At 38.1% G+C, this 20,922-nt stretch overlaps 1 protein-coding gene across 1 annotated transcript in view; it reads right to left on the bottom strand.

Moving 5' to 3' along the window:
- RASAL2 (RAS protein activator like 2) overlaps positions 1–20,922 on the bottom strand; it is a gene marked incomplete in the record, with an annotated part of 192,756 nt that overhangs the window by 89,255 nt on the left and 82,579 nt on the right. The window contains 1 exon segment of the mRNA XM_072419742.1: positions 8,725–8,851. Within this exon segment, the coding sequence (XP_072275843.1) occupies positions 8,725–8,851 (127 nt within the window).

The raw sequence follows: 20,922 nt of genomic DNA, 5'->3' as shown, positions 1-20,922 counted from the left end.
AGTGTTGTGGGACAGCTAAACTGACAGTAAAACTAAAGACTAAAGTTTAATAGGGATTAAAACCTCCAATTTTGTGTCTTGCTGAGGAACTTTCTGCTAACCTGTCTTAGAAACTCAACAGAAAAAAAAATCCCACCTATAGTGAGGAGAACTGATATCTTAAGACAGCTTTTATGGAACATTTGCTCTATTGGGCGATATCTTTTCACCTTGCTCTAAAGACAGCTCTAACATTTTGAATTAACCATCACATTCTGTTTCTAGGATGGAAACTGGGGCAAACCAGGAGTAAATTTTTGCAGCTAAGACACAAAATGTATACACATCAGAACATGTATAGATTCAGGTAGGTATACATTCAAATACCAGGCAATTCTGATAGGACAAACCTTAACACAGCACTTTCTCAACATTACTTAAATGAGGGAATTCTTGAAAAAAGTTCAAGATCTTAGGGAACACCTGTTAAAGTTACTATATCCGCAGCTTACAGTACAAGTGATTCTTAGCTCAAGAATGCCCCCTTCATTGCTGGCCAGTTTGAAGAAAGTCGCCCTTATAGATAGCCAAAAAGATCATTGGTGCCATTGGAAACTGACCAGAGAGGCTCTTGGCTCAACGAACCCCTAAGCAAGCTCTCGAGGAACTTTGGTTGAGAAACATTGCCCTAACACGTCCTGGTAGCGTCAGAAATTGCCTGCTCACTCCTGCCCCATCTACGTTTCACGCCCAATACTATCTATCATCTTCACAAAGAGTGGGGGAAATCATAGCTACAGAAGGTATGTAAGGTCTCCTCTATGTGCCAGCTCTTCCTACCCATCAGAGTAAGTAAATTGTGTTTTTTTTTCCTGAACATCTGTTCACCTTTAAAAACAAAATAACAAATCTGAAGTAGAGTCTGCACATTAAAATAAAGTTTTTAAATCATTAATCTATATGGCCAAACAAGTTGGATAACTTGAAAGGGTCTGTAATAATATCAAACAAGTATACAGATACCTAGCTATAGTCAACATCTTACTCTTGGCATACTGAATACCAATTACTGCCCACCCACCCAGAACTACCAAAAACAATGCAAGCACTGGCTGTTCATTTCAGCCCACCACATTCCATATAGGTCACAGCTTTTGTGTGCAATGGGATTGTCACTAATTATGGAAGTTTAATTCAGAGCTCACCCACATACCCACATGGTTCCCCAGACCCCCTGTAAAAGCTATTCTGTGGAAAGAAAAAATAAATATATATAAATATATATATATATATATATATTTTAATTTTGACAACTCCTAAAAGCATAGCACTTCCAGAAATGCCCCACAGTAGATTACGGCATAGAACTGTGCTGCAAAATGCAATTTTGCACCAGCTCACTGACAGCAACACAAGAAGCCACACAAACCACTATGCATTTTAATAGCTATTATGAAGTGTACTATATGCTTAGGCAAAACCGACCTCTTTATATTTGTAGATTAGCTGTGAAAGCAACAACAAATAATTGTATTGCAACTCCGCTTCAGTCTTCATTGATACAAACTTGCTCGGTTGGCAGTGCCAGCCTTGCAAATTATTGGCGTTATCTACAGCACTCAAATTATTGCTGCAACAAGTGTGGTCAGATTGTATCTGTGTATCTATCTGCCCTTTAATGTCTCTAAGCAGACTTATACAAATAAAAAGTTAAAATAAAAATAATTGCTGCTCTGCATTTAGAAGGAAGCATAGTATGACTATATATCAAAAAAATGGTTACATATATATTTATATATTTGATACCAAACTGTATATACAATACATACAAAGTATACATTCACACATTTCCTACAAACATTGCAAGTCACCACCAGGGTCATGTGTCTCACATTTGTCTATCACCAACTGGCTGGTCTAGGTCTCTAGTCCAAGGCGAAGGCACTTGCCATTCCTATTGACAAGTTAGTGATGTCAATGGCACCTTCTATGTATAGATGTTTTTCACACACACAGGACCCCATAAAAACCAATGGAATCCTGTTCAGAACATAGATTGAAAATAAAAAATGCAGTCAAATCCCATTCCTTTTTAATGGACAATAAAAATTAGATGAAATTTAGACTATGACTATGACTTACTATGACAATAGTGGGGGGGACATTAGATTGTAAGCTCTTCCCACAGACAGTGACAAGGTTATGGACTTTTAAGTGCTGCAGAAGATATCAGAGCTAAATAAATGATTAAAATCCACGAATAGTAAATATACATTTAGCAAAGTGGGTTTTTTTTTTTTATACTAGGACAAAACATGCTATAGTTATTCCCTGCAGTTTATTGGATGCTTGCACATGTAGTTCTACAGAAACATATGCAATTGTGCATTAAACTACTTATAAAACAAAGCGCTCAAAATTGTGTAAATTTGCTTGCTGTGTTACAAACATATGGTTGATATAAAGAGACCAAATAAACCCTGTCTGACTTGGCGTATACAGCTACTGGCCACTTCATACAAAGCTCTTTAGTCCAACAGCTGCCTTACCCAATACAGCTAATAAAGTTAACTGAAAACTTTGTCATTGTCAGGACATGGGACTTCTCTTACTGGCTGCCAATTTTTTGGCCTTTACTACAAACAAAGTTCTAAATAAGCGAAAACAAAGGAAGGCTATTTATAATTTTATAAATAATTGGGTTGTCTTACCTTGAAGGCCCTCTAGTAGACTATCTACCATGTATTCCTTGACACTGGTACCCAATGGGAAAATCATGGTCACCCTACCAGGCAGTGAGAGAAGGTGCTTTCCAAAACAGTTTTACTGTATTGGATCCAAACATCAGTAGCACAAATATTAGAATTTTATCATACGCTCCAGACACTCTTCAGCCATGATGAAATACCTTGCACATTTTAGGATGGCCAATAAAGGTGTTTCTATCGAAAAATCCTGCTCTAAAACACAAACACCTGTATACGTTAATGGCTGTGATAATATTAATGACAATATCCAAGACACTTTGAAACTATGATGCTGTTTACACCATATGGTAGGTTCAAGGCATGGTTGATAAAGCATCCTGATCTATGGTACTTGCAGAGTTAATTCCAAAACAATGAAGTCACCATCTGTGTAAGCTTCCAAATGAGTGTTTAATGGCAGCCTCAATCTTGTATGTAATGAAAGAGGAGCCGATGAGAATGATATTCTTTGACTCATTCGAAATCAATCCAATTCATTCCGTGCACAGATGGAGGAAGCGATCTGATGCTGCCCGAACAGCTAATGCCTGGCGCAGATTTGGAGACAAACATCCGACAAATTAACTAACTTATCCTCAAACCGGTGAGAGTGCATCAAGTAGTTCTAAAGAAGGCTATAAAACTGAGCCATCCATCAACTTAATAAACCCTAGACATGAGAAAAAAACAAACAAAACAAACCTCTCTCCCTAGTTAAAATTTTAAGGGCCACCCCCTTAGCCTACTACAAAGTGGAGCAAATCTGTAGTTTAGGTATCATTAAAGTTATGTTGACGAAAAACAAGTTATGTACATTGTGATGTGATTTATTTGAAGTGAACCCCAACACACTTTCTTGTTGCAGCATTAAGCAATGAAAAATAACTTACTGCTCTATATTGGTAAAGCAATTTGGTAGCACATTTCAAGTGGCATAATGTAGCATGAAGAGGTTAATAGACCCTTGGGGTCTACTTCTACACCTGACTTGGTGATAGGGTGTCTATTAAATGTATTACTTTGTTTGTACGTGATACCTGCACAGAAACATGCTTATAGATACAGCTTCTGCCAAGTATTTTGGATTGGTTTTGGTTTATTACATAGTTTGTATTATTCTGTGTCCATCTATCAGTCACTGTTATCACTGCCAACTGTATTCTGGCTGCTGCAAAGCATTGCAAGCCTTGTGTGGAATGTGGAGGTTAAAGTAAAATGAAAGAAAAATAATCCACAGGTATCAGTGTAAATTCCTCTGGTATTTAGTTTAGAGAGGGGTGGGGATGATGGAGCGTGTAAAAACGACAACACCATCATATCAGAATAATAAAACCTTAAACTAATTACCAAACCACAAGGGTTATTGACAGCACAGTGTAAAAAAAACTATATAAACATAAATAATGTTCACATCAGAATCAATACAATAGCAAAACAAACCTTATACTTTGAAAATGATCAGTTAAGCTGCCCCACACCTTTCTGCTCTGTTGTTCTGTGTCAAAGCACTTTGAATGGCTGCCTTCTCTCATTTAGTTTGAAACACAAAATATTGGCTGGAGTTGTGCTTTACTATACCTGCTGACTCATGTCTGTAGTTTTAAAGTCTTCCATTTGTAGGATCAGTAATTGTTTCACAGAAAAGCAGCATTACAAATGCTTGGAAACTGAATGGTAAGTTGGGTCACCCCAATCTTTATCTACATTAGGTAAGAAACTCTGGTAGCTTTTTATACAAGTATATAAACTTTCCTAAATGTACCGTGAAAACACATGACGAATCTAAAGTTGAAACTGGGTCATGCAACACCTTTCTGTTGGGAGAGATTTGAAGAGAAATTAAATTTTATTTTTGGAATGTGTGAAAATGGCCCTGGAATGCAGAGTAAGGTCAACACGATATTACCAGCATGGAAGATGCTAACAGGATCACAAGTCCTGCTACAAAACACTGCCAGACACTGGGGATTTAGCGATAAATACAGAATGTGCTAATAGTCTGGTGTGCCCATATTTTGGGATAATCATATGCCCTTTAACTAAAAGCTTCTATTCATACAGGACATGGCAACACTGTTCTATACAGCCTAGAGCAATGCAACGAGATAAAACCCTTATGTTTCTGCAGAACTCTTATCTGTGTTTGTTCCACCCTGATTTTCCTATGTCCACTTTATTTGATGTAAAACAGGACACTGGTAAATAGACTCCTATATAATTAAAAAGGGAAAGACGTTGGAATAAAGTCAACAATAGCTTTTGCAGTATGACAATGTTTTCCTTCACCAAGTAAAAGGTGTATTTGTACATTTTTATATTGCCTGTACAGGTCAATCAATCTGTTTGCCTGTATGAAAAATTATCCTATCTTGTTAGATTAAATATATATATATATATATATATATATATATTTAGTAATTTATGAACTGGCATCATTTATACCATGGGCTAAACTTTGAGCATTGATTGGCCTTACAACACTTGTGTTATTGGCCCCTAATGTTTACCATCCTCCATCGTCCCATGTACGTAGAAGAGTGAAATCAAATTACTGAAAAGTTTCTGATGACAATTTTCAGTGACTGCCATCACCAATATTTATAGTATGGAGGCTAAAATTACCATTTATTTCTAAGAGGAGATTCATAAACTTGCCGATTATCAAAACACCTATAAAGGCTGGGTACACATGTGCAATAATCGTTGTTGAAAAGAATCTTTCATGATCCATTCCAAAGACAAAGCCGTTCTGCTCTATGGAGAGGGGAGGGGGAAAACGACGGAGCAGCACCCCACTGCGCTCTCCCCCTTTCATTTTCATTACAATCGTTCGTCGTCTGTGGATCCGCCAGGATGGACGACAGAATGATGGACGATGAGCGCTGTACACACGCCAGATTCTTGACCGATATCAGCCCAAAAGCGATTAGCGGATGCATGCTCTTATCCCTCGTCTGGACTACTGTAACCGCCTCTTCTCTGGTATTCCACTAACCCAACTCTCTCCTCTTCAATCTATTATGAATGCTGCAGCCAGACTCATCCATCCTTCCCACCACTCCTCTTCCACTGTATCTTTTTGCAGATCTCTACATTGGCTTCCATTTCACCTTAGAATCAAATTCAAGCTCCTGTGATTTGCCTTCAAAACACTACACAGTTCTTGTCCCACTTATATTTCTGACCTGGTAAAAAAAAAAAAAAAAAACTCCCCCTGCCGCTCCTCCAATGACCTACTAATGACTTCCTCACTCATAACCTCATCACATGCACAGATACAAGACTTCTCTAGAGCTTCCCCAACTCTCTGGAATGGTCTTCCTCATCCTATTCGCCTTGCTCCTACTTTCTGCTCATTTAAAAGAGCACTCAAAACCCATTTTTTCAAACTTGCCTACCCCATTGTAAGCTCTTCAGGGCAGGGTCATCTCCTCTCCTGTACCACTGTCTGTATTTGTCTGTCATTTGCAACCCCTATTTAATGTACAGCACTGCGTAATATGTTGGTGCTATATATATCCTGTTTAATAATAATAATAATAATCATCTGACGTGTGTACGTAGCCTTATTGCACTTCAGTCAGGTAATCAAAGAGCACCCTTATCAGAGTTACAGGAGTGCAATAGAAAATGACCACATGAATATTACACACAAAAAAACCTGAAGGAAATATACAGGCTTCCATTGCGGACCTTTTTTGAAAAGCTAGTTGCAAGGTTGCTTTTGCTTTAACGTGAGATGTTTTGCTCTGGAACAAGCATGCTCATAAGAAAAACCTGCATGAAGGATAGGAAACCACTTCTACAACTCTCAGGCTACTACAAGCTACTACTCTACTACTACTGCAGGTTTCCTTTAACATGTAATATCCATGTAATAAGGTAAGCAGGAAATGATTACAACAGCTGTTAGGACATATTTATTTGCAAAAAACTTGTCGCAAAATGTTGGCCATAGAAATCTATTGAAGGAAGACAGCTGAAATATGTCCCTGCCCTTAGTGTGGGATTAAAAATATACATATTTAAAATAAAGCAAATAGCTTAAAAGAAAGAAATAAAGCCAGTCAGGCTTTTTTGTTATCGGACTCCCTTTTTGGATTTTGGCTAATTTTCCTGTGTCACTTTCTATGCATCAAGGAGTGGTAGAATGTCACTGGCACAGGAAAGTAGTACAAATCCCAATAGGAAAAAAGACGGCAAAAACATCTGAGTGGAGTCCTATCCCTTCTTCACTATATCTAAAACTAAATTGGCTGGAAATGAGCTTTAATGTGTAAAATGAGTCTTGTTTTAATACCCGCAGGGAAACGACAGCTGTAATTTGGAAAATAAGGACAAAAGACATTATATAGTTTTTCCAAATGAGCCTCGGCAAGCTAACGCATTTTGATTACAGCAGAGGAGTTTTCTATTTTCATATGCACAGATTTCATTGCTTTTAGGATGTAGAAGTAATTAACACAAGTTCATTTGTAAAAAGAGAGGAAATGCTTTGTTACATCACTGTTCTACAGGATGTCAGACACAGCAAGCTACAAGCTGATCCTCAGCCAGATAGAAGAAATGATTGAAATGATGAAACCATTTTAGGGTCTGGTTTCCAACCATTTCTGAACAATAAAGACAGACCTGGACTGACAAATGCAAAGGAGGGGTAAGGCAGCTGATGTGAAAACTTTGACCCCAAAAAGTGCTTTTAAAAAATAAGAAAATTGACAGCTACTTTGCTATGTGATTATGGTTGGTTCTATGATTTGATAGAGGCAGAGTCTTCTTCAATGAGAAAAATAGAATGCCAAATCTTCTTTCAGGAAAGTACTTCATGTTGCAGCATGTGTTTGGTGAAGGAATAAGGGAGCGACCCTTACAAGTGAGTCAGGTAAGATGGTGTCACACAGTGGAGCAGCACAACGTCATCATCAGATCATCTCATGAAAGAGACGTGGGGTATAATTATTGATATTACCAATACAATTTACTTCCTAGGAACAATACCATTACATAGCTAATCAAAAACAGGTAGTCTAAAATTACTTGCAGTGACGTTTGGCCTTTATTACTAATCTCAGATGACAGGAGTGTAAGTACATAATTGACCCTTGTGAATTTGGGTCACAGACAATAAAGTGAACCGGGTAGTTTTCTATCAGGGATGCTTTTTAGTCAAACTGTGTTGACCGGAAACCTAACCTGCTAAGAGGCAGGTAAGCACAGCTGAAGGAGGTGACTGGCACATTAATTCATGAATAACATGATTACTACATCCATAAGTCACATTGTACTTTTTTCGAGATGCTGGGAAGTTCAACCAGCCTCTAGGACAAGGTCTCTGTTTTTAGTTTCAAGGTCACTCGGCCTGCTTCAGAAATTGCATAGGTATTCCAATTTCCCCGTTAGATTTTAACTTTCCTATTGGGAATCAGCTTTGGCTGCAAATACCCTGTAAAAGAGAAATCTAAAGGGAGCACAATATATAAACACTTATTCAACTAACACGTAACATATTTCTACATAATATTATTGGAAGCACCTAAAAGTTAGATTTTATCACACATCCCCAGCAAATAAATCAGGTTAGGTAAACATTCTGGACCTGAGTCAATCGTGCTTTTCTGTGCTATACGATGCCATGATCCCTCACTTTTTAGACACTGGGAGATGAAGGTTAGATATTACGATAGTGTACAGAAGATGGAAATAGCATCAGCCTGGTTTATATCCCAACAAACCGGTTACAGTGACACCAAGCAGAATTAGAAATGTGCTGAAAAGAAAAAAGTTTGCATATATGTATTTACCTCTTTGTCTGGATTTCTTCTTTGAATGCTATTACAATGGAGACCTTAATTCATGAAATTGCAAAGCCATTAAAGTCATCTCATTAACCTCATTGCTATGGCTATGAATATAGTGCAATTATTCTATATTTGGTGACAAACATCAGAAAACAATGGAAACACTTAAAGAAGTTTAGCAAGTTTTATTCCTAGCTTACCCAGCTTAGAAGCACCTTCTGGGGGATATTCTGGAAACTGCCCCTCTGAGGGGACGCTCACAGTTCTCCGGAGGCTCCGACTTTTGCTGCTTTCCGGTGGTGGGTCCTGTACGCTCTCACCAGACATCTACAAGAAGACGAAGAATAGGGCTTAAGCATCCTACGTACTAACAATCGCTGCTAATCTCCCTGCAGTTAAGACAGATAAATCAGCCCCCCTCTTGATCTCTTTATCCTGTGTGTGATTACCAGCCTGGGTGAAGTACCAATAAGACTTTTTTCATAACTCGTGCACTCCCTCTAGTGGCCATCTAATGGTAGTAACACACAAAAAAATAAACATCAATGTTTACAGCACCCTGTTTGACAAGTATGTGTAGATAACAGAGGCTATAAAAGAAAGAAAGAACAGAAGTTCTTTGACACATTCCATAGGAGGGATCTGTGACCCTACCCAGTGTCTGTGTAAACTATACATTATTAAATGTGTCATACGCTCAGCAAAATGGAATTTAACATATAATATTACCCCATTTATTGTGACAGAATACCAGCTTGATCACAGCAGATCAGGTTTTAGGATGTGAACTCACCACGCAGGTAAAAGAGGCCTTTGTTTGACTTTCCCAGCAGGAAGCATGGAAACAATAACAATGATAAACACATTCCAGTATAGGTGGATAAAATGATGAGCTGAATGTAGTTGCTGCAAATGTTTTGAATTTCCAAACCCCTGATCATACTTTAAAGATTACATATGTACAAATTAAAAAAAAAAAAGCAGGCATTCCAATACATCAGATGGGCTCCTGGCATGTCAAAAACATAAATCAATAAATATCCAAAGTATTTAAAACATGGGGTAAAAAGGGTACACAGAATAAACAGAGCAAAAAAAATAAAAATAATTATATATATATATATATATATATATATATATATATATATATATATATATATATATATATATATATATAGCTATATAGCAAGGTAAACAATTGCAACTTTCCTATTTCCAGCTACATTACGGACTTTCTCTTTTCTCAGCTTCCTTCCCTTATTTATAAAGGGGCTATGAATATTCAGCTTGAGAAAGACGACCTAAATACAAACAGCTTTGCCCTGTCTCATCAGTGCACCCTGTTTGAAAGGTTCATTGGTAAAAATAAAGGATATATTATTGAGAGGAAAATCTTAACCACCAATAATGAACTGATACTACTACCACTTGCTAGATTTTAGTATGTTAAATATGATAGATGTTCTGCATTTTTAATTTAAAAACAAAATGCAAATAAATTAGCCTAAATCATTACAGGTTCCTTAAAGTCACACAGCTTAAGGTTTACCTGACATATGGAGATTGTCACCTGCTTTTGAAAAGGATTAGCTGCCTGACTGCTATTCAAATCATCCGGCTTTCAAACTTTCTGATACACAGACCTGCAACCTGTAATCACATCATTTAGGGCTACAAAAAAAAACAAACAGGAACCTAATATATCTTCTGCTTAACCTTTTCCATGGTCGCAAAAAGGAAATTTCTACCCCCTTCAAATAAACCTTTAAAGACAGACATATTGGTGCTCCCATTGCTGACTTGACTAAAATGTGCAGACCCCGAGTGCTGATACAGGTAGTCCCCAAGTTAAAGACATATGACATAAGGATGACTCTTAGATACAAACAGGGCCTCCCTTCTCACTTGTGTGCAGGATGGAGGCTTGATGGGGGGAGGGGGCAGTTTGCATTACTTGCAGAAGACGTCTTTTGGTTAACACAGCTGGGATTGTGAGTGAGCTTAAGAGATGCCCTGATCTGTAACATCTTGTAAAGCTACGTACACACGTCAGATTTTTATCGCCCGATAATCGGCATCGGCCAATTATCGGGCGAAAATCTGCCGTGTGTACAGTCGGTGTCGTCCATCGTCCGGACGACCGACCTGCCTGATCCACGGACGATGGACGACAGCTGATCCTAATGAAAGGGAAGGGGAGAGCGCGCAGCAGGGTGCCGCTCTGTCGCTCTCCCCCTCCCCTCTCCATAGAGCATGAACGGTGCTCTATGTACAGAGCATCCTTTCCAACGACAAAAATTGCAAGTGTGTACGCAGCTTTACTCTTTAATGGCCAAGACAAACTCTGCAGTTGTTTCTTTTTGCATATCAAAGCACAGCTTGCTCCAGAAGTGAATGAATGTCTAGGCTCCAGAAGTTTTTTGGTTTTTTTTGTGTGCTTTGTTTGTGATTACCGCACAGTGAGGATTTTATACATTAACTGACACCACGCTGCCTAATATGTTGAGACAAACATCTGTCCTAATAGCATTTATCAAAATAATGTACCTGTTCCGACTTACATACAAATTTAACTTAAGAACAAACTCTCAGTCCCTATCTCGTATGTAACTCAAACAAGCATTAGTCAGTGATGTCAGACTCCAATCTTCTATTTAGAATGATCAAGACAACTTTGTACACCTGTACTTTCAATAAGCACGGCCGCACTTAAGTTTTTATCTTCACATAGTAATGTTTGGCTTGTAGATTCAAATGACCAACTTGTTTAAATGAATGTGCCCTCTCAGACGGATTGTAAAATATTTAGGGACCTACAAGACAATGATAACTGGGGGGAAAAAAAAGAGAGAGATTGATGTAGAATAGGGCCACTGCCTATAGAGCAGCATTGGCCTCTCATCATATTGACATAGATAAAAACTGCAACTGGCAGAGAAGCTGAATTATTTGCACTAGTATGACCCAACCTATCAAACCCCAGCATCGCTTCTTGCGAGGTGACAGGAAGGTGTCAGGGTTTGGCCAATTATCTCAATCCAATGGGTTATTGCAGGAGCCTAATGGGTAAAGCTGGGCCCCTGGACACCCACCAGGCTCTAGGCTCCTGCCAGAGTCAAAGATTCCCCAAACAACAACAAGTATAATCCAGTCTATTTTCACCTTAACAGACCTTCATAGATGGGTGGCATATCTAATAAAAATCCCACAGTAACTGCTGTGCCCTAACTCCAACATGTGCAGTCATTTCCAATGCACAACTATAGCCAGTGTTTAGTTTCACAAATTAGCCAATTTACTTTTATATAATCGCAAAACATAAGCAGCCTAACAAGCAACTCTAGATGTAAAATGACTTAGCACTACTGAAACCTCCAGTGATGTCAAAATGTATGTATTTAGACTGGTATGAATGGTAGGTAATGCTTAGGTTTAGAGAGAAATTACAGAGAGAATTAAGTGCCCCTAGCCATGGGAACCTGCCACAAATTGAATGACTTTGTCAGGTTTAATAATTGTGGAACTGTAGGCCTCACGCAGAGCCGGAGCTGCAGGATACAATCACGAACTTGAGAAATCCACAAAAACCTCCAGTGTGTAGACTTCAGCCCACACAAGCCGTTTCATTTCTATAAATGTCAATGCTTAGTATTTGCTTTTGTAACTGTGGATGATTTTGGAATATTTATTGCCCAAGAGCATTTGAAATCTAACATACAGAAAGATACATCTTTAGGCTTCTCTTCACATGCCAAACACTTATTCCTGCTTCCGTGGAGCAGCATGTGATGATAATTACACAGCAAGAGAAAAAGTACCCCTGTCGCCAGCTCTGGGCATAAACAGCAACAGGAAAACAAGCTTTTGGCAGAAGAGATCCCGTCTGTGTGTGTCGTATCATTAACTTGCTGAGTAATTCATTCAGCAATGGTGGAGATTGCCACTGTAAATCTGAGATGGATTGTATAAGAATGATAGGTGTAGAAATGCATCCCCAACAGGTATTCATCAATAGACTAGCAGAAGATCGATAGTTACAATGCACTCCAGTACTCTCTGGATGCACAGTAGAGACGGTCATGTTATACCTTTTACTAGGAAGAGTGTGAGCCATCAGTACATCAGTGGAATTTATGGGGATATTTTAAAGTGTTTGGGTGGCTTGCCCAAAATCACTCCCCAACACTAAACCTTTTAGAACATGAGTAGTATCACCCAATCTGTATATTTCTATGGGTAATTTGGCACAGAGTAGGTGACATAGTAGCTCAACATAAATGTCAAGTCAGAAGGGTAAAAACAGGAGTCTAGGCAGGAAAACTGAGGGGTCTGCAGGTTTGGATGGTCTTATCAGTTAAGCAAGTGCAATGGATACCTTGAGGAAGAGGATAGCTTAATATCTACATTATCTAAACTCCTAGTGGGTGGAACTTTATTAAGCTTTGATTAAAAACCAGTACCTCAGTTAAGCCTCCAGCTCACATGACTGACACAAGCGAAGGAGAAATGGAAAAATATGGCCATTTAGATTAGAGACACATTATTGTCTGTCACCAACAGGGTATGTATGGTCATTCTCTGTCCTTATACAATTACTTTTGACACAATGAAGTCTTTTTAATAGGACCATGCAAAAACCAAGATAAGGTACCAAATGCAATGGCCCAACTACACCGAGTTCACTTTGATTGTAGTTAATACAATGCAAGATGCATCTCCTCAACTTAAACACAATAGTGTCTCTGTGTAATGCCTTACTTCTAAAGCTCATATGTGTCTAACAAATATAATGCTATATTTCTGCTGTAGAAGAGAAGGCAACAAAGGAAAGACCCAGGAGAAAATGAGAAAGTCAGCCTAAATCCAGCACGAGCAATATGCATTACTCTGGTGTCAGATGCTGACAGAAAATATTATTGTACTGCACAGAGGTCAAATTTCAGTGTCAGTAATGAGATCAGTGTGTACTGAAATGTATCACAGGGCATCGCAAGGTAACAATGTTTTCTGTTTGGTTAGAAATCATACACAACCTCCTAGGACTATATAATGGAGTCACACAGAGGTGTAAATCAATGAAGATCACAGATCATCCAAACTCTGAGTATAACACATTTAAAAAGTATATTTTGTCAGGTTAAAGTTCAAAAATGCTATTTAAAGTCAAGGCAAAGTTGTTTTACCAGAAGCAAAATAAAAAATTGTATTGTCAAGGTAAAGTATCAGTTTATCCGGAAATCATGTTTTATTATATTATATGTACATGGGATTCTAAAGGGCTGAAACATCCATTGGCATATGATATAACTAAGACTCTTGATCATCTCTTCCTGCCAGGCAAAGTCTTGTGTCTTCTGCTTAAAAATAATTAAAAATAGTCTAATCTAATTTTTGCCTATATTAGTTTTTTTTTCTTTAACAGAAGGGATGTATTTTAACCTGGTGATGCTGCCAGTAACATTAATAGCCCAATAAAATAAAATAAATGTAGCCACCACATCTATGGAGCTGCAACTTTAAAACTGAACACCTACGCTATTCATAAATATTTGCAAATTATATTACCAAAAAATGGATTATCTACATTCTTCCAGGGGTAATTTTTATTGATAGTCCAATTTAAAGAGAAGGAACAAGAGATGTTACATAGATCTGTTCTATTCTATGGAGAAGTGAAAGGACAAGCGAGTGGCACACTGTGCTCTGTTCCATAGGAAAGTATATTGGCCATTCCTGCTCGCTCACTGATCCACCAGAACAGAGATGCCTGAGATGTACACAATTCTTGGGCTCGGATGACAGTACCCTAGCATGTATGTACATTGTGTGTTACTTCCCCCCACCTCCTAGATTGTAAGCTCTTCAGGACAGGGTCCTTTGTGACACTGTCAGTATCTGTCTGTCATTTGCTACCCCCATTTATTGTACAGCACTGTGTAATATGTTGGCGCTATATAAAACCTGTTTAATAATAATAATACTACTAATATTTGCCTAGAGTCTAGAGGAGCGACATATACCTTTCTTCACTCAATCAGAAAGAGAACCATCCAAACCAATACTCTTTGCACATGACATTTTTGTCTGCCTACTCCAGGCTAGTTAGGCAGGCATTAGGCTTTGTTTTTGGAAAGCCATACAAGCTTTGTAAATTGAATTTATTTGGTTTAGGTTGTCCTTTAAGGGCAAAGTATCAGGTTGATTCTAAAAAGGACCAGTCTGGAATGGACATGTGTAACAATCTGAATCTTTACACTCAATGCATTCTTGCCCTAACGTGACAGTGGTCAGTGTACACCCAGACAGCAATACAACCCTGAAAGAAGTTCTAAGTTTGTAGAACAAGTAAAAGGCTGTGCAGAAAAATTGTAATCTGAATCCTCTCTGTTGCCAGGAAAATTCAAGTCTTGGCATGACTTATGTGCATACAGACCATAATCAGCAAAATGTCAAAATCCAAGTTTTAGCTAAGTGCTATCAAATCTACATGAAGTAATTTGCAGCAGCAGTGTATTTTATTTTTTCCACTAGGTGGCAGTCAAACACAACAGTACATTGCCCCAAATGTTGGCAGAACATGCAGCAGGAGCTAGCCTGAGCATAAACCTTGGACAGTTATATACAGGCAGAGGGTTAGGAGTAAATGCAGAAATACACTATGTCAACAAGCTAGACAGTGTATGGCATTACTGTTAAAAAAAACAGGAACAAAAAATCAAACAGGAGTACTTTAGAAATCTAAAAGACGCAGCCTCAATATCGAATAAAATGTTTGATTTTTATCCGAGTCCTTCACATACCTAATTCCTGATTCATTGTGCATACAGTTTCATTTGGTTGATGAATGAATAAAACAAGTTTCTGATAAAAGCAGATACCAAAGCTACAGAAAATATTGGATTCTGTTACTTTCTATTGAATGTTATAAAAGTACAGCCAATAGCTTGATTTGTTCTACAAAACAGGAGAAGGGTTAAAAGCCAAACTAACTTCAAATAAAACACAAGACCTACCAGTGAAAATGCTAACTGTCTGGCTTTCTTAATCTACAATGCTTTCCAAGTCGAAGAACTAAAAAAATTCTATGGCAATGATCTATTAGGCAGAGTTTATCCCCTGGCTTTTCATGACCTTGTCATGGACATCTTCAGAGCTTTCACACACTAAAGTGCCCATCTATATTTGGAAGGAGTGCCGATTTAAACACGTGGTTAGGAGGGGGCGATCATCCATGTCCTATTCCCAGAGTCAGCTTTGAATAGATTACAGTTAAGCACCACTGAAAACTATGTCAGAATAGAGTAATAAGTGAGTCAAACTTGTATGATGAAGTCCAGAGGATGAACACAGATCTCCCATGGCAATAGACTGCTGGTCACAGCCACTCCCAGGCCAGCACAGACGCCCGGCTGTGGTTCTATTATCTGTGGATTTGGGAAAATCTGAATGGGTTTATTTTAGCCTGATCATTAGCTTATTGTACTGCACACTGTTGTAATCCAGTAATGAGCAGGAAATGAGTCACTTTAGAATATGAATCTTCAGTAAAGCCCAGAGGGAGATGGACGTACTCTCTGCTCAGATGGCATCACTCGGGCATATGTGACAAGGAACTATCATGTGCTGCTGTGTGACTAAACTGCTTCCAGAAAACAATGAAAAAAGGACATAAAAATGTCAAATCTGTTGGCATCAAAAGGCCAATTTGAAGTTTCTTTTTTCTTTGGAACATAAGTTTATTTTTCTTAAATGTCAGGTTGTTCTGATATCACAAGGGCTGCTGGGAAAGCATTCACATTAGTCTACTACCCGCAGTGTAATGTCTGATGAGATTCCAGAGAATGATACAATGAGGCTGTATTTTACTTAAGAAGCCGGTTCTTTGCTCAGTAAAAAAAGAGTTCACATACAAGCCCATCTCCATTTTTCATTAATCCTGTTCGCCATGCTCTCATGTTTAAATATAAAAAAGACTTGTAAGACACTACTCAACACTTCCACACTTCCACTTATGGTTTCACCACCTCTCCTATTGATACTTTTAGTGAATGAAGTATTGTAACAACAACATAGTACCAAATCCATCCACAAAAAAGTTCATCCCATTCTGTGATGGTACGCAGTCACCCTCTTATTCGACTTTAAATATACCAGGGGCTTTAAGCTCCTCCTCTCTTGTCACTCAATGGTTGACAACTAACCAGTGTGAGTCTCTATCTCCTGATGATGCCAGTGTACGAAACGTGCCGGGAAATGAGACAAATGCTCAGCATTTTGAAAATGACATTTTGTGACATGTAAATAGTAATATGTAAACTGGGCCTCATGCTATGTTCGAATGAGCCCATTATGTTTTGTTTCATTATTGTTATGTTGTATTAAGACAACGTTACTGAAATTAAATAGTATTGTTTTACTTTTATAAGTTTGACAAAAAGCTGTCTTCCTTTCTTCTCTCTATTTACATTTAGCTCATAAGCCCTGAGCCATTCTCTACACGACTCAGGACCACTCACTGCCACAAACGCAAAAAAAGATCTCAGAATGTCATGCGTCTTATCAAGAGGCAGCTTGGAAAGAAGAACTTAATTTGTTGCCGTGCCTAGCTGCCTACCTTTGTTTCGCTCAGCAGCCTGGAGCACAGACAGGAAGCGTTTGACAGAACTGGATGTGGAAGTGACCAAGCACCAAAGTAATTATGTGGGAGTGAGTCACATACTGTATGTTCCTTATACCCAGAAGTACAGGGAATTTTTATTTGCTAAAAAAGGCCAAAAACAGAAACAAAAAGAGGTAGATGTATATGAGCGAGTGGAATGCAAGTTAGATGGGTGGGTGTAGTTTAACTACATTTGTTTTGTGCCAAGGACCAGTCTAGAGTGGGCACCTGTAACAATCCAAATCTATACTTACTGCAGCCTTACCTCAACAATGGTCAGTGTAGACTCATACAGCAATAAAATAATGTCCTAACCCCTTTTCTAAATAGACTAGTAACAAGTGATTTGTTTTTCTATAGTTCTCTTAAATACATAGATTACGGTTATCAAAAGGAAAATGTCAAAATTCAATTATCTGGGCCAATCGCTTCATCATCAACATGAACATCTGCACACATCTCCGCATGTGTTAAAAATAATTTATGTTAATGATAAAAGAATAAGTTCATTTTTCCCCAACCTTTCAACATAATCTACAGACAATACCACCTACTCAGGCATACCGAATACAGAAAGCATCTTAATGTAGAAGAGCAATTTCTGTCTGCGGAGATGAAGTCTTGGGAAACATTTGCTCTCTGTGAACTGTATTTCTAGATATAGAAAAGAATTAAATATTGATGTCATTCATACTAGTGCAGGAAAAGAAAATGAAAAATAGTTTTAAAGCAAAACTGCAGCCACAAGGCAGAAACTGATGGTGGACAAAGAAAAATTCCAGCACGGTAGGAGAAAGGGGATTTTATTCTCTGTAACCATTCAGCAGCAATGAAATCTCCCTCCTGCATGGCACAATGAGGCATTGACCACAGAAGGAGGGTCCTTTGTAGATTAGAGGTCGCTCAAAGTCTCAGTTCACATGCTAATTTGGGCTAAAACCAAGGCACTGAAACAACTCCTCCAATAGTCCAAATGTGAGCTGGTCCAAATTACTGGTGGAAATATGCTAATAAGCCAAGCTTTCTCATGTGCTGCCAAGTAGTTCTAGAATCTGAATGGAAGAATATTCAAATAGCTTTCTGGTACACAGAAGCAATGAAATTGCAAAACCATATTAAATAGTAATTTACTTATAAATATTTTAAACTTAGTTTTGACTTTTTAGATATACAATTTAGTTTAAGCCAGGTCCTAAACACTGAATTGGGTGGCATTATATTTAATATATAAAGCACTAGACTGCAGAAAATGCTTGATCTAAGAGAGTGGGAACACAGAATGACTGTTGGGACCTGATGAAGATGTTTCTGAATCATGGATTTGTTTATATGGTATGTCTGTAGATTTGACGGAAAACCTCGCAAAAATACAAAAACACACCAGCAGCTGTGGGGTACTGTGGGTAAAAAAGCATGGTTGCAAGAGGTCAGAGAAATATGGCCAACTTGCTCAAGCCTACGTAAGTCCATTGGGGGTTTGCAGAAACGATTTGGAGATGGACATCACTGAACATGTAAAAACCTCAATGTGGCTATAAAAACAGAACATACTAAGATATATACTTTTCAATCATTCAATTGGTCTGTGCACCCAGGCTCCATCCTCTCCTGCTTACCTTAATACCAATTCATCATAGTGTGCAATGTGCATCCCGTCACTGGAAATATGCACACCAGAAGTACCTAATAAAGGGACAACTGCGTGTATATATCTAATGCCATTATTCAAATGATATATTTTGTTTTCTTGAATTTAAAGCCAAACTGTTTTACCTTTAACAATAGAAATATAGACATGTTACCCTATATAGCTTGTACAATGCATCATAAATAACCCTAAGTAAAACAGAAAAATCTAAACTTTGTTTTTTTTTTTTTTGTTTGTTTGTTTTTTTAACAATGTGCACACTGTGAAAGATAAATTTGTATGTATTAATCCAAATAAACATTTCAAACAGATAGGAGAATCAGAGGACTAGGCTAATATGCTTTGCAGACTGATGGGACCATGTGCAAAGAACCAACACCTCAGATAAACATGACAGGCAGAGAGATAAGTTGGATCTCTAAAAAAAAAAAAAAAAAATGGCATATTTCTAGAATTTGCCAGAGAGTACTTTAAAATCCAATACAAAACATTACATAATGCTGTTGAAAATTAATCTTAAAGGGTTACTCATATAAAAATGACAATAAATTGACACGTATGCTTTATTGTTTTATCTCTCTGTTAAAGTGGTACTGGAAAAAGCTTCCCCCTACAGTCCTTTAGAAGTGTTGGCTTGTGAGAGGCTGCTGTACAAATTGCACTTGCAGCTATTAAGGGAAATGTCATGTTAACCACACAAGACCACAAAGCCTGCCAAGTTAGTTGCTGCACGTTAACATTAGTACGGGTGGCTTGTAAGTGGGTCACATGACCCAAACCATTAGCAACATATGACCTGCAGATCAGTAACAATGAGGCGTTTTCAATGTCCAATAACAGAGGCTTTTAAAGTATCTTCCCAGCAGAGGAACAGCAGAATTTGTAATATGATTTAATGCCCATCTAATCCATCCATAACTGCTTATTACAATGATGAAAAGAACCATTAAGACACAGCATTGTGAATAACAGCCAATAATCTATTTCTAACAAATATAGGACAGGCAGAAAACCAGGACATTTTCTTGCATTCTGGCAAGCTTAGTGCCACCCAGCCAATGCAATTTACTGAAACACGCAACATGCTGCCACCAACATTAATGTATAGTGGGTAAAAGTGAAAACAAAAGAGTAATGTAAGATTAGTTTCATTAGGTAAACCAGTAACCAGTAAACCTTGCAAACTACAATTTAGTCAAAATAACACAGACCACTCTATTTTAACATAATCTCTAAACATTTTAGCACTTTGCAGTCAGAGATGGCCTTGAACAAACATGGCTCCATCCCCATTGACACCAAAAACATTTTATTTAAATAAAAAATAGGTATTAAACCCTTGAATGATTACAAGAACATTTTAAGTCCTATACCGGTAATTATCAGCAAAACTTTGGCATGTTTCTTGTGGATAACTCCTGTCTATAAGGTGGTGTAGTGTATTGTATTGAAACGTACCTAAACTCAATTTTCACTTTAAATAAAAGGGTTGTCTACACTTTTATGTAAAGTAAAAATTCTGTTTGTTTTTATTTTTTTGCAAAAAGTGCAACACCCTTTAGAAGAAAAAAAAGGTGCAGGACCACCCCCTTATTTCTCTTAAGCCTAGGCGATCAAGAATGAATGGGAGCGCAGAGCCTTCCGGGATACATACGTCACGCATCTCGGGAGGCTCTTGGCTTCTCCTTGGCATACTCAGGCATGTGCAGAAGGAGCCTTTTCATCAAAAGGGGAAAAAAATGCCGATTTCACACATGTGCAGAGAGATCAACAATTTTTTTTCCACCCTGTCACCCGATCTTGCGACTGTGCAGTGCGAGACTGGGTGTCACAGGAAGAACCAGAAAGAAGGGAAGACAAGATGACGACGCCTGGCGCTCCCTGTGCACCCGGCTGAAGACTGATACCAGGAAACCTCCCAACGGATAGACTGCTCTGCAGAAATGAAGGCAAGTGTGATGTTTTTTATTTTGGGTTGGTTTTGGGTTTACGTCCGCTTTAAGACTCTGGTAATCTAGCAAGGAGTGCAAACTTTTTTCTATAAATGAATCATTATAAAAGATACCCTATGATACTACATAACTGATATTT

The sequence above is a fragment of the Pyxicephalus adspersus genome, chromosome 8, assembly GCF_032062135.1.
Source record: "Pyxicephalus adspersus chromosome 8, UCB_Pads_2.0, whole genome shotgun sequence".
In the NCBI taxonomy this organism is placed as follows: domain Eukaryota; kingdom Metazoa; phylum Chordata; class Amphibia; order Anura; family Pyxicephalidae; genus Pyxicephalus; species Pyxicephalus adspersus.
The sequence above is the reverse complement of the archived record's forward strand: the minus strand, read 5'-3'. Positions and strand labels throughout refer to the sequence as shown.